Below are 12808 nucleotides of genomic sequence, written 5' to 3'. Positions count from 1 at the left end.
TATTATCTAATGTTCATTATTGAAGATTCAACACCAACAACTGAAAGATACACAAAGGCTTCTCATCTTCGATCATCGACACAACTCCAACACAACTACACACAAACATTTTTGCGTTGAGGGTTTGCGTTCAAGATCGATAACGTCCATGGAACGGAATTGAAGATTCCTAGTGGGTGAAGATTTGTGGGGTTTTTGGTGAATAAAATCCGAGGGTTTTATCCTCTAAGATTGGTGAATCTTGGGGGTTTTTATCAAGAGGTTTCATCAAGGATTTAGCTGAGTTTGAAGATTGAAGAACAAGGGTTCAAGCAAATTCAAGACACTGCAGAAAAGGGATCAAAGTGAAGCTCTTGGGATACCTTGATCTGGCTCAAGATTAAGGGGGAAGAAGATTCAAAGGATCGACAAAATTGGTTTATTGTTTATCGCTTTGTTATCTTCTTTGTATAAATTGCTTTCAATATTAATGGAAGACTTCCCAATTCCCGTTTGGAATTGGGGGCAGACATAGTTGTAGCGTGGACGATCGACGAACTGCCTGAACAAATATCGTGTTCTTGTCGCTTTTATCTTTTCATTTACGTTCTGTTCGTATTTGGTTATAATTGCAAATTGATCAATGATTCAAGTGTTAAAATTGTGAATTAAGAACTTGCATAAACATCACAATTCACCACACATTGAATCACCATCAATTTGAACATTATCACCAAGTGTTTGTCTTTTTGCTTCATCCATTATCACAGCATTGCAAACAAAGTTTATCAAATTAGAAGTTAATCGATTTTCTTTAGTGCAATGAATTGATTCGATAACCTATCCTTTCATTGTTAATCCCAATTATTTTGTGGTTTTATCACATATACAACCCTTGCAATAGCGGTCCGAAATAGACGCAAGTCAATTCAGAACCGCTTTCGCTTAAGTTTGAAATAATTCCGAAAAACTCTGAGAGATCTATTCACCCCCCCTCTAGATCCTTAAGCCTAGCGTCTAACAAGTAGGTGCCTAACTGTTGTAAGTACTAAAGTGAGACTATTATTATTGTCTAAATTGAGACTAGTTGTGTTTTAAAGACCATTCAATATTTTGTATAATTTTATTTATCATATGTTTGATTTGTTTGTGAATATAAAAAGTAAAATAACATAAAGTAAAATGAACTTTGGGATCCAATATTTAAGAAAACTTGCTGGAGTTAAATTTCATCGACTTATTCTCATGTAAAATCCTTGATCAGTAATATGTCATTCTAATCGACTATTAATATTACAATTCATAGCTTTCATCGTAATTCATGTCCAAATAAACAACATGAAATCAATTGTATTACCTAATAGACAATCTCTCAGCGTATAAAGTAATACGAAAAAATTAAGTTTCAACTATTCATACAGATACAAAACCTAAATATATGTATATACATTAGCATATTCAATAGATGAAAAGCTTAGATCTAGTAATGTCCTGTACCTTCCGCATATGAAGTAATACCATGAAATTATGTTTTAGGTAGCTAATATAAAACAAACATTAAGAACAAAAAATTAATCAATATTAAAGTTGAAGAAGAATCACATATAATGTCGTGATTGATATTGAAACATGAATACTAGGAAGACTACATCTAACCATGTAATGTTATATTTTAGAGAGTCTTAAACAAGGGCGGCTTTGGCATCCCACCCTAAAACTGATGTCGCTCGGACGACATCCATATAGAACAGGGAGGCTCACCCGTGTAGATATCTGTAGCAACCTGCCCTAAAAATAAAGGTTTTAGAGTCGCCACCTATTCTTCCAAGGCGAATAGGAAACCTCGCGCAGTTAAGAGATCAGGGTAAGATACTATATTCAGGTCGAGGGAAGGTGTTAGGCACCCTCAACCCTTTCCTATGGCTTTGAATCTAAGGTTAACAGTTTTATGGCTAAGAGTATTAACGTAAGGTTTATGCTTTCGAGGGTTAAATAATTAAGGGAAATGAAACGGGAAAAAATGAGATTTAGAGGGAAGGGGACTCGCCTTGTTGCCAAGTGCCTACGTACCTCCTTATGGAGGATCAGAGTCTACGTAGTTCGGGGAGGGTTGTACGCCCTTAAATTTGAAATTTGATTTGAGATGGTTTGAAGGCTTTTTGAATGGCCTATCGTAGTTTTGAATGAGGATGGAAATCCGTAGTTTGAAAGTTGTGGTTTTGAAAGGTTTGAAAAGTGTTTTTTTGGGGTTTGGGCGTACAACCCTGATTTTGATTTGTACTATTAACCGCAATAATCGATTGATTCAATTACCATAGTTAACAGATTAATAGTTGTATCATTACCAATTCTAATCGATCGATTTGATTATCACTAATAATGAGTTATAGTATTTTTTAATAATTTTATGAATTAATTTGTATCGTTACCCCTCGTAATCGATTGATTCGATTAAAAAGAATAACGAATTGGAATGAGAGAAATAAAAGATTAATCATCGCGACTAATAAGATAGTCGAAACCATTTAACCAAATAGAAATTAATTATATTTCAATTAAATAACATTTTAATTAAAATTCATTATTGCCCATAGCGATTAATTGATTTAATCGGCACGAACAATGTAACACCCCGATATCCGCTGCACGCATCAACCGTGTCGGCCAACCGAGCATGTTACCGGCTTAATCAATAATCTCCCCTAGGTCCGCTTATCGGCTGCCTAGGAAATATTGTTTTTGCCTCCCGCAGGAATCGAACCATGTACCTAGGGGTTATGTACATATTCATAGCAATTCCTGCTACCACTTGAGCTACTGCAAGACCCTGGATTTCCGCTTACACCACAGGGCTTCCGACCTACCAATCATGTCACCAGCTTAATCAATAATCCCCCTAGGTCCGCTTATCGGCTGCCCAGGAAATATTGTTTTTGCCTTCCGCAGGAATCGAACCATGTACCTAGGGGTTAAGTACATATTCATAGCAATTCCTGCTACCACTTGAGCTACTAGCTCAATTGGTAGCAAGAATTGCTATGAATATGTACTTAACCCCTAGGTACATGGTTCGATTCCTGCGGGAGGCAAAAACAATATTTCCTGGGTAGCCGATAAGCGGACCTAGGGGGGATTATTGATTAAGCCAGTAACATGCTCGGTTGGCCGACACGGTTGATGCGTGCAGCGGATATCGGGGTGTTACATTAAAAAGGCGCCTTTTTATGTAACAGCCCGAGCCTTCAGCGTTCCCGGCACTATTACCTCACGATCTTCTTTACTCCACTCTCTAGTAAAGTTTTTGCCTTCCGTGGGAATCGAACCCTATACCTTGGGGTTCAAGTACATGTTCAATTCATTCCCCAGGGTACTTGAACCCCAGGGTACAGGGTTCGATTCCCACGGAAGGCAAAAACTTTACTAGAGAGGGGAGTAAAGAAGATCGTGAGGTAATAGTGCCGGGAACGCTGAAGGCTCGGGCTGTTACAAACAACAAATTAGATTTTTTTAATATAAATATCACATATTAATTTTATTTATAAAAATAATCATTAATATAGAAATAATATATTAAAAAAGAATTAATTAAAACAAATGATTAATTAAAATTATTTTAGTTTATTGGGATTAGGATTCCATGTGGCAGGCTGGAAGGACTATGGTATAAGGACCAATTTGTGGAGCGTGGGATCTAAGTTAGTGATGAATAGAGGGTTTAAATCTGAAGGTACATGGTGAGCTACCAGACTAGAGGAGCATAGAATCATGAAGCGTGGTTATTCAATAAAAATAATGTGAGAGACGGGGTTCGAACCCACGCCCTCTCCCTTGACAACACTTACCCTTGCCAAACCAACCAATTTCCACGCGCGTTAAGAAAACATGTTCATCACAATATATAAAAAAAATAAGAAGACACATTAAAATGCGCGCGAGATTTCAAATGGGCTAATGAGATGAGGACACCTCATCATCTTCCTCAAACAGACCTGCAACCTTGGTAAATTTAGCTACAGTTTAGCTAGGGGCCACGTCGTAGCAAACTGAAACCAGGGAAATAGCGAATAGAACATGGTCATGTATAAACGTGGCGCGACCTATGCCATCCCTTCGTCTTCCTCATGCGAATTCAACCACATTACTATTTTACCCTAATTTTACCCCTACGAGAAACCCCCAATTGAAACCCTAAAAGCTTGAATCGGCCTACAATGGCCGATCACCCTAGAACGTGTAAAAACTCAATAAATCGATCCAGAAACATCCACAATGATTAGACAACACAAAATATGTAATAAAAACAACATGACCATGCACGTATCATGCCAATCGATCAAGAATCTAAAACGACTTACTTTAGCTTATTGGAGGTCGTTCTGGGGTTATTGATGCAGCGTGATGATCCAGACAGCTTTAGAATCTTCCCAGGAACACGTAGCAAGCCTTGGATTCCTTTGAACCTTCCTGAATCTCCAAAACCGTATTCAAGTTCTTGACGACTTTTTTGTGTTCTTGCATATCCTCCTCTGTCCAGAATTTTGTCCCCTAGTCCCTTCCCTTGTATTTACTACTTATAGGGGAACGAATTAGGTCAAGTGAAAGGCCCGAAAAGATCCTTGAATCCCTTCTTGCAATCTTGTGAAAATTAAATTTACTCTTGAATTAAAACTTTCTATTTTGATCAAATTTGCTCCAAACCTTTCCAATTAAATCATGCACGTATTTGTATAGGAAATATGGTGTAATTGCTAATTAGATTTGATTGGAATAAGCCTTTAAATCATATCTTGGATTTTCTCTTGATTTATTTGACTTTTAATCACCATTTAAATGAATAAAAATCATATAAAAATCAAATGAAACTCTAAAATTCGTGGTAAGTGATTTTAGCAACTTGTATAGCTTGTGGGCCAAGGTTAGAACTTCAAAAGTTAGGCCCATTTGCAAGAAATTCCATTTTGGACCCTGTAATACCCTGTATTAAATTAAATGCTCTAATGTTATTAACCGACATTGAGGTTTCACTAATTGGTACATTAGAGATACTTAGGACATTTAAGTTAGGAGTGCTAACTTAAGAATATAGTCTTATATTTTTTCCTCTTTGCTTTTCTTCTTCATTGCAACATAAACAAGGTTCTAGAGAGAAGAAGTAGAGAGAAGGAAGAGCAAGAGGAGAAAAGAGGAAAAGCTTGGATCTTCACCATTTCTCCGCTGAATCAACTCATCTTCATCATCAACAACTTGTAATCGAGGTGGGTTCTAGTTAGAAACTTATAGTTTTGATTTATGGATGAAATCATAAGTTGAGAAATTGGGTTTTTTTGGTAAAAATCTTAGGGTTTGACTCAATCTAAGAGATTGATGTTTGTTGCTGCTAATAAATCCTGAGTAGAGACCATATATGTTGTTCTATGCTTTAGTATGAATCTGGAACAGGTTTGAGTATGGATATGGTTGGATTAAACCATGGGAAAAGCAAGAAAACAGATCTGGAACTTCTGATTTCGCGCGCTTCGCGGCGTGAACGATAGGTGGCGGCGCGAACCATGCAGAAGGATTACGGGGTTTGGTTCTGTTAACAGTACGCGGCGCGTACAAGGCTTCGCGGCGCGAACACTATTTTCTGTGAGGTTTGCCACTGCTTGAGGTTGGTGGCGCGAACAACAGTTAGCGGCGCGAACCGAAGCCTTTTCTTAACAAATTTTAGTTGAATGAGATAAAACTATTTCGATCATAACTTTTGAACCATAACTCTACTTTAATCACCGTTCGAAGTGGTAGGAAGCTAGAAGCGTGTACTTTCTAGTAGTGTAGGTTTTGGGATCGAAAGAAGAATTATTTAATCGGGAATCGGAAAAAATAGTTTGATTCCTCGAGTTGTTTTATCATTCGGAATTATGTGAACGGTATACTTTTAGCACATTGATTAATTGCTATATAGTTGTGATAACTTGCCATTTGTTTACAAGAAAATGATGAAAATTGTTGGTTGCCTTTGGTGTAACCTAGTATATTGTATTTGTTTGGGTGAATCCTATTGCAGGAGGATTGGTATACTTCATCGTATACAGATATGTATCAAGAGGTTCGAATAACTACATGGGTTATACGAATAAGAGATTAAGTGAGGAAAACTAGGATTTGTTAGGTTATGTAGCTTAACAAAGAGTACCTAGGATGAACATTATGTGGAACATACATGTATTTAGAATCTTATGAGGAAAGGCTAACAGGCCTAGTGATTTGCGTGAGCGATCACCAATGTATGAAGGGCTAACAGGCCTAGTGGTTTGCGTGAGCGATCAACATTGTATGATGTATTAATCGGAACCATTGTATTTCTTTATTTCCATATTTTTTTCTTTGAATGCAAGAGGCATTCTATGTGCAGAGAGGCACTGTGCAGAGAGGCACTAATAATCTTGGCAGGTTTGATTCCCGCTTTTGTGTATGAATGGAACCTAAGGGTAGAGACTTGTGATGGTGTATGGGCCATGTGAAGTGACGATTCATGGGGGAAGGCTCATGAATCCGAATCCATTTCGTATGTCAAGATTTTCTAAAGGATCCATGACTCGTGCCACCTCCTAGACGTAGAAGGGGACGGGAATAGAGGGATGCCTTGGTATTGGTTTCCGATTAGTAATCTTGTGTTTGAGTTGTTGAACTCTAAGTATGATTCCATATAATGATAGTGTGTGAACTCAAGGTTTAGTTCCTTGTCTTGATTTGAGAGTGATAGGCTAGAACCTTGTAAAGCCGAGAGGACCCATAAGATAGGGAACTAACTGAGATTATTCTATCTCACCCCATTATATATTGATTTCAGGTACTTCAGATTCTGCTAAGGGTAAGGAGAAGGCAGTTTGACTTCCTTATGCTTCTTGTTATTTTAGGCACGGCGAAGCTTCCGTTGTGGAGTTCCTTTGAGATCATTGTTTGATCTAGTTCTTAGAAATTTCATTTTGAACATCTTGTACGTATTATGCCATTGTGTAGAACTTTTGTATTAGGGCATTAATATGTATAATGTGTTGACTAGGAACTTATTGGTATTTCAGTACCAAATACTTGGATTCATGTATATTTATATGATTTGATGCATGTAATTACATATGGGTGTTACAGTTGGTATCAGAGCAGGTCGTATCCTCGACCTTGCCATGAGATATTATAAGTGTTTCTTTTGTCCAAGATGTGTTGTGTTCCCATGATTTTTGTTGTGTTATGACTATGGTATTGAGCCTGGTCAACTTAATCCCATTTTCATGACCTCCAGGAACATGGTGGACGGACGCAGGACTCGTGATTGACCCCCACACTCAACCCCCACCAATGAATCAACTGAATGGCGGTGAGAATATTCCGTGGCCCCAAATCATGCAACAGATGCAACAACAGCAGAATCAGTTCATGCTGCAGATGATGCAACAGATGAATGGCTTGTGGGCCAATGAATCTTAGATTTTCTCTTGATTTATTTGACTTTTAATCACCATTTAAATGAATAAAAATCATATAAAAATCAAATGAAACTCTAAAATTCGTGGTAAGTGATTTTAGCAACTTGTATAGCTTGTGGGCCAGGGTTAGAACTTCAAAAGTTAGGCCCATTTGCAAGAAATTCCATTTTGGACCCCTTTTGTTCACATCCTCCAAATTTTTCCCAACTTTAACGAGGTATATCTCTCTCAAATTTTAAGCTATGAGGGAGTTCTAAGACTTTTTGGAAACCTCAAGAGGTCCTCTATAAGCCACTTTGGAACATATTTTCCATTTGGAGCTTTTCTTTGCCAAAAAACTGCTTTTGAAGGATGCCTGAAAATGACCTGTAATCTTTTGCATCATACCTCTCAAATGAAGCATTTCTAGCCTTGGCTTGTGAGAGACAAAGTTGTAGAGAATCCAATTTCCTTCAAAATAGGCTTTGAGTGGGGTTGACTTTCTCCTAAGAAACCCTAATTTGAACCTTTTTGTATTTGTTCATCTCTGAGTTTCTATTAATGGAATCATGATCAATCTTTGATCAAATGATGGTTATACTCTTATTCACTTTATGTTGACCCAAAATTGAGAGTTTTTGACTGTGCTTTGATTATGGTTGACTTTTAGGTCAAACTAGTTGATTGTGGGTTACCTGGACCATTGAGGGAGCAAAGCTCTGGATTTGAATCTTGAACTTTGAATCATTGTGAATGGAATATGGAAGGCAAAATTTGGGGTATAACAATATCCTAAGAAACTAACACATGTAGATATCCTTCCACCTCACTTGAACAGATCCTCTAAACTACCACAAACACCGCAATACAGGGCTTCTTGCCGCCGTGGGAAAACCCCAACCACCATTATTTGTTATACACCTACAAAGACCTCTAAGTGCCCCATCCCTTACAGGGGTAACATGCACATATGTATTTTTTTATCAGTACAAACCACAACAAAATATAAAATTAGTTATGCTTACTCATCGTAGCTTTACAATTAAGCCCTAGAAAAAAGATGTCGAGGAACACTTGTTTTTCGATTCCTCAAATAGATCTTTTGCTAACAGTCAACGTTTTGTTTCCTCTCCTGTTGTGTTTCAACCCAAAATGGACTTATCTCACCTCCTACCAAGATAACAACCCAATTCGATTAATTTACACAAAGTTACACCAAGTTATTTTAAAGTGATCAGCCTGGACCTTTATTTATAGTTTTTGGAATATCGTTCTCGCTAAGCGAGGTTAAGATTTTGCTTAACGCGCCTACATACTTCCTCAATAAGAAATGATAACTCATGTGGAAGTGGTCTTGGTCATCTTGACCTCGTTAAGCATGCCTCTAACTTCCTTAGCTAGAAAACTTTTCATTTGCTTTGAAGTAACTTAACCTTGAAGCATTATGAACCACCACATCTTTCTTAGTGCACCTGCTAGCGAGTTTTTGTGCTTGGCTAAGGATTGTTGGGCCTTTATTGTGTTTTTTTGGTTTAGTGCGGTATTGTCCTTGGCTATGTAAACCTTGACGTCCAAATTGTGTGTTTTTATCTATATTTGGTGCTATCTAGGTCCTTTTTTTCTTATACTTGATTAATACACAAATAAAAAGTTCAGATAAGCGTTTTACCATATTTTCATGATAAATTAAGATTTTTTTAATGATAGCTTCTAAAATTAGTTAATTAAGTATTTTGCGTATTTTTGGCACTTATCAACTCTCCTAACCTTATATTTTTGTTTATCCTAAAATAAAATCAATACAAACGACTCAAAAAATTTCATAATGTATATTAGAAGCACCAATAAACTATAGCATGAAGATAACAAAAATATGTTTTACCTAAGCATAATTTAAAACATTTTCAGATCAACACACAATTATTCATCAAAATTATTATGTCATTATGTTTTAATTAAATGGGTTAGTGTTGTTAGATAAATGACTACACACAAACGAAGGAGAATGAATTGTATGGTTTAGAGAATTGATTTATAGTTTTAAAACAAATTCTTATCATTTTCAAAGTTTAAAAAATTTTTGATAAAAATGTTTTAGAAATAGCAGTGAAAAGTAAATATGCGGAAAGTAAAGAGTTAAGAGTAAGAGAAATAACACCAGAGAATTATACTTGTCTGGCCAAAAAGACTTAATCATATTCTCAAGATCTAATCTTGAGAGTAGTCAGTAATGTTTAAGAGCTTTTAGTAGGTTATACTCGTGATCCTTCTTATACAAGGAAAAATAAAGTATCAGGTTTACTTTCAACCAAGCAAAGAACAATGGACTCAAGTGGTTAGTCTTCCTTCTAGACAGTGGAGTGAATCGGTTAGTATTTCTTCTAAATACAAATTGGCAAAATACCTTTTTTGGTCCCTCATGTTAACCTCGATGTACATTTTGGTCCCTTAACTTCAAAAAGTGTCATATTGGTCCCTTAACTCTTCAAAAGGTGTCATTTTAGTCCTTTTTGTCATATTAGCAACGGATTTAGCAACCGATTTTTGAGTTTTTAAGTTCAAAAAGGACTTAAATGACACCTTTTGAAGAGTTAAGGGACCAATATGACACTTTTTGAAGTTAAGGGACCAAAATGAACCCCGAGGTTAACATAAGGGACCAAAAAGAGTATTTTGCCATACAAATTTGAAATGGGTACTCTCCAAACTAAACTTAGCTTTTGTACTGACTTATCTCAAACCAAACCGAAGTTTTGAATAGGCTATTCTCCAAACCGAATTAGGGTTTTGCACAAGCTGACCAAGAAACAATTTGATATTGTATATTGGGCTGCTATCGAATCGGATTGAGGTTTCGAACAGGCTGAGCATGAACCGTAGTGGGATTTTAAACAGGGTTGATCTCAAAATATGAGATTTTAAACCGGGATGATCTCAAACCAAGATGAGATTTTAAACAGGGTTGATCTCGAACCGAAGTAAGCTTTTACACTGACTGAGTTTACGAATCGAAACAACGACTTAAGAAGCTAAATCCCTAAAAAAGATTTTTTTACCAGGTTTAGGATTGAACCTAAACAAGCACTTCATGAAGGATAAATTATTCAACCAAGAGAAAAAGACTCCTTAGTGAATTTACAATAACACCCTTTTCTATAATACAAACGACCTCAATTAAATACAGTAACTTTCTCGGAGCACTACGACTAAATTGAATTGAGAGAAAGAAGAAAATATTTTAGAGACAGTGTGAGGAATGAGATAGAAGGCTCACCTTTCTAGATTTAAAAATGTGAAATGAGATGCCTCTATTTATAGGCTAGAGGTTGGTACAAGAAAGAAAAGATTTGTGGGCCAAAATAAAAGTTCTAATCGTTTGTCTCCTAAACAAAATTGACTGGGAGCCTTTAATAACCGTTTAGAAAGGATCCAAATGGAAATAATGGATACACATAAGTTGACCTTCATTAACATATTTTCAAAATCGTTAATGGATAATGTTTTCATTGACCCAATCGATTGGACAGTTCAAAAACTTATTCTAAATTATTCTGAAAGTTCCTGATCCATCTAGCACGATTTTAAAATGTTTTTGGGATGTTTTATTTGAGAAATGGATGCTTAAAAACATGTTTTAGTATGTATGTGTTTGTGTGTGTTATTTTTCCAAATAATTTTACAAGAATGCCCTTCTGTTTTTATAAAGAAAAACTCACTCAGACACGAGTGAGCGAACTTTCACAGTCCCTCTCTTTACACTTTGAAGCTTTAAGACTTCTTAAGTAATTAAATCATATAAGCACTTTCTTGAATTTACTTGGAGACGAGGATTGAGATATATTCAAATTAAATGCCATCATCAGATGATATTTGGAGTGTTCATCAAACCCTAAGTTGTGTTCTTGCATCTTAGGCCGCTTGTTATACTTTCTTGACTTTAAGTTATCAAATGTTGCATCTTCACAAGTGAAACCAAATTGTATCCAAGTTTTCATCATCACAAGCACATGGAGGTCTAAGTGTTTGAAGTTTTTGAATATTTTGAGGCATGATATTAAGATGGCTATTGGTTACCAACAAATTACGCGTTTTGCTGAGTTGGTTAACAAGAGTAGGATTTTTGATGTGGATAGTAGGGAGAGTGCTTCTCACTACAAGTCCTTAAGTGATAAGAATGGAAAAGGGAAATTCTGCGGGAAGCCTTATGGTGACAAGAGGAAAGAGAAAGTAGGTTGTGACAAGAAGTCAAATGGGGGAGGAGCTCCCACTTTGATTAGATGTTATTGGTATGGTGTTGAAAGTCACTATATTTATGAGTGTACAAGTGTTAGCTCAAATGTTTCAAGTGTGGCAAACACGTCACAAGGCTAATGAGTGTAGATTTGGTTTGAATGTGACTTATTATAACTGTGGTGAGCAACGACACATTTATACTAGGAGTGACAAGACAAAGAATAAGCAAGCGAAAGGGGAGGTGTTGTTTTCTGGTTCTGAGACTGCTACTGATGATAGGCTTATTCGAGGTACATGCTTTATTAATGGCACACCTTTGAATCTTGTGTTGTTTGATATACATGGATGTATGGTTATAGATACTCATGCTATGAGTTCTATGACTACTTCATTTGTTTGTTTAAATTGTTCGTTGAGTATTTTTGGTAGATATTTTAGAATTGATCTAGCGTGTCTTCCGTTAGATAAACTTGACGTTTTTCTCAGGATGAATTGGTTGGAATATAATCGTTTTTATATCAATAGTTTTGACAAGACGATTATCTTTCCTGGAATTGGTGTTGAGGAAGATTTTTTTTGTCTGCCAAGTAAGTGGATAAATTTGTGCAAGATGGTGGTGTGTTGTTTATGTTGTTGGCAACTTTGGCTATTTGTGAGAACTGAACGATTCATAAATTAGCAATAGTTCTTGATTTTTCGGAGGTATTTCCTGAAGATGTAAGTGATTTACTGTCAAAACATGAGGTGGAGTTTATGACCGACTTAGATCCCAGAATGAGTCCTGTATCGATAGATCCATATTAGATACCGGGATCTGAGTTGAAAGAGTTGAAGAGTCAACATGAAGATTTGCTCGAGAAGAGTTTTATATGTCCAAGTGTTTCACCGTTGGGTGCACCTATTTTGTTGGTTAAGAAGAATGAGGGTACTATGAGACTTTGTATGGATATACACAACTGAACAAGGTGACGATTAAGAACAAGTATCTATTGAGAATTGATGATTCGATGCATAAGTTGTTTGGTGCATGTGTGTTTAGTAAGATTGATTTGAGGTCTAGTTATTATCATATTTGTGTGCAGGATAAAGATATTCAGAAGACTGCTTTTAGGATGAGGTATGGTCACTATTAGTATTCTGTGGTGCTATTC

General features: G+C 36.4%; 1 protein-coding gene across 1 annotated transcript; it reads left to right on the top strand.

Moving 5' to 3' along the window:
* Positions 1–11483: 11483 nt before the first annotated feature.
* On the top strand, positions 11484–12461 carry LOC131597469 (uncharacterized). Its single transcript, XM_058870166.1, has 4 exons — positions 11484–11710; positions 11862–11947; positions 12017–12244; positions 12337–12461. Exons 1-4 carry the CDS (start codon positions 11484–11486, stop codon positions 12459–12461), a joined length of 666 nt encoding a protein of 221 aa, XP_058726149.1.
* The last annotated feature ends 347 nt before the right edge of the window (positions 12462–12808 follow it).

Source organism: Vicia villosa, linkage group LG4 (assembly GCF_029867415.1).
Source record: "Vicia villosa cultivar HV-30 ecotype Madison, WI linkage group LG4, Vvil1.0, whole genome shotgun sequence".
Taxonomy (NCBI): Eukaryota; Viridiplantae; Streptophyta; class Magnoliopsida; order Fabales; family Fabaceae; genus Vicia; species Vicia villosa.
This window is presented reverse-complemented; position numbering and strand designations above follow the sequence as displayed.

Bases quoted from the DNA above. Each gene is read 5' to 3' on its own strand.
- LOC131597469 (XM_058870166.1), top strand. From the start codon at position 11,484: ATGGCTATTGGTTACCAACAAATTACGCGTTTTGCTGAGTTGGTTAAC. The intron at 11,711-11,861 runs GTATGGTGTTGA...CATTTATACTAG, and splicing joins ACTTTGATTAGATGTTATTG to GAGTGACAAGACAAAGAATA. The intron at 11,948-12,016 runs GTACATGCTTTA...GTATGGTTATAG, and splicing joins TGATGATAGGCTTATTCGAG to ATACTCATGCTATGAGTTCT.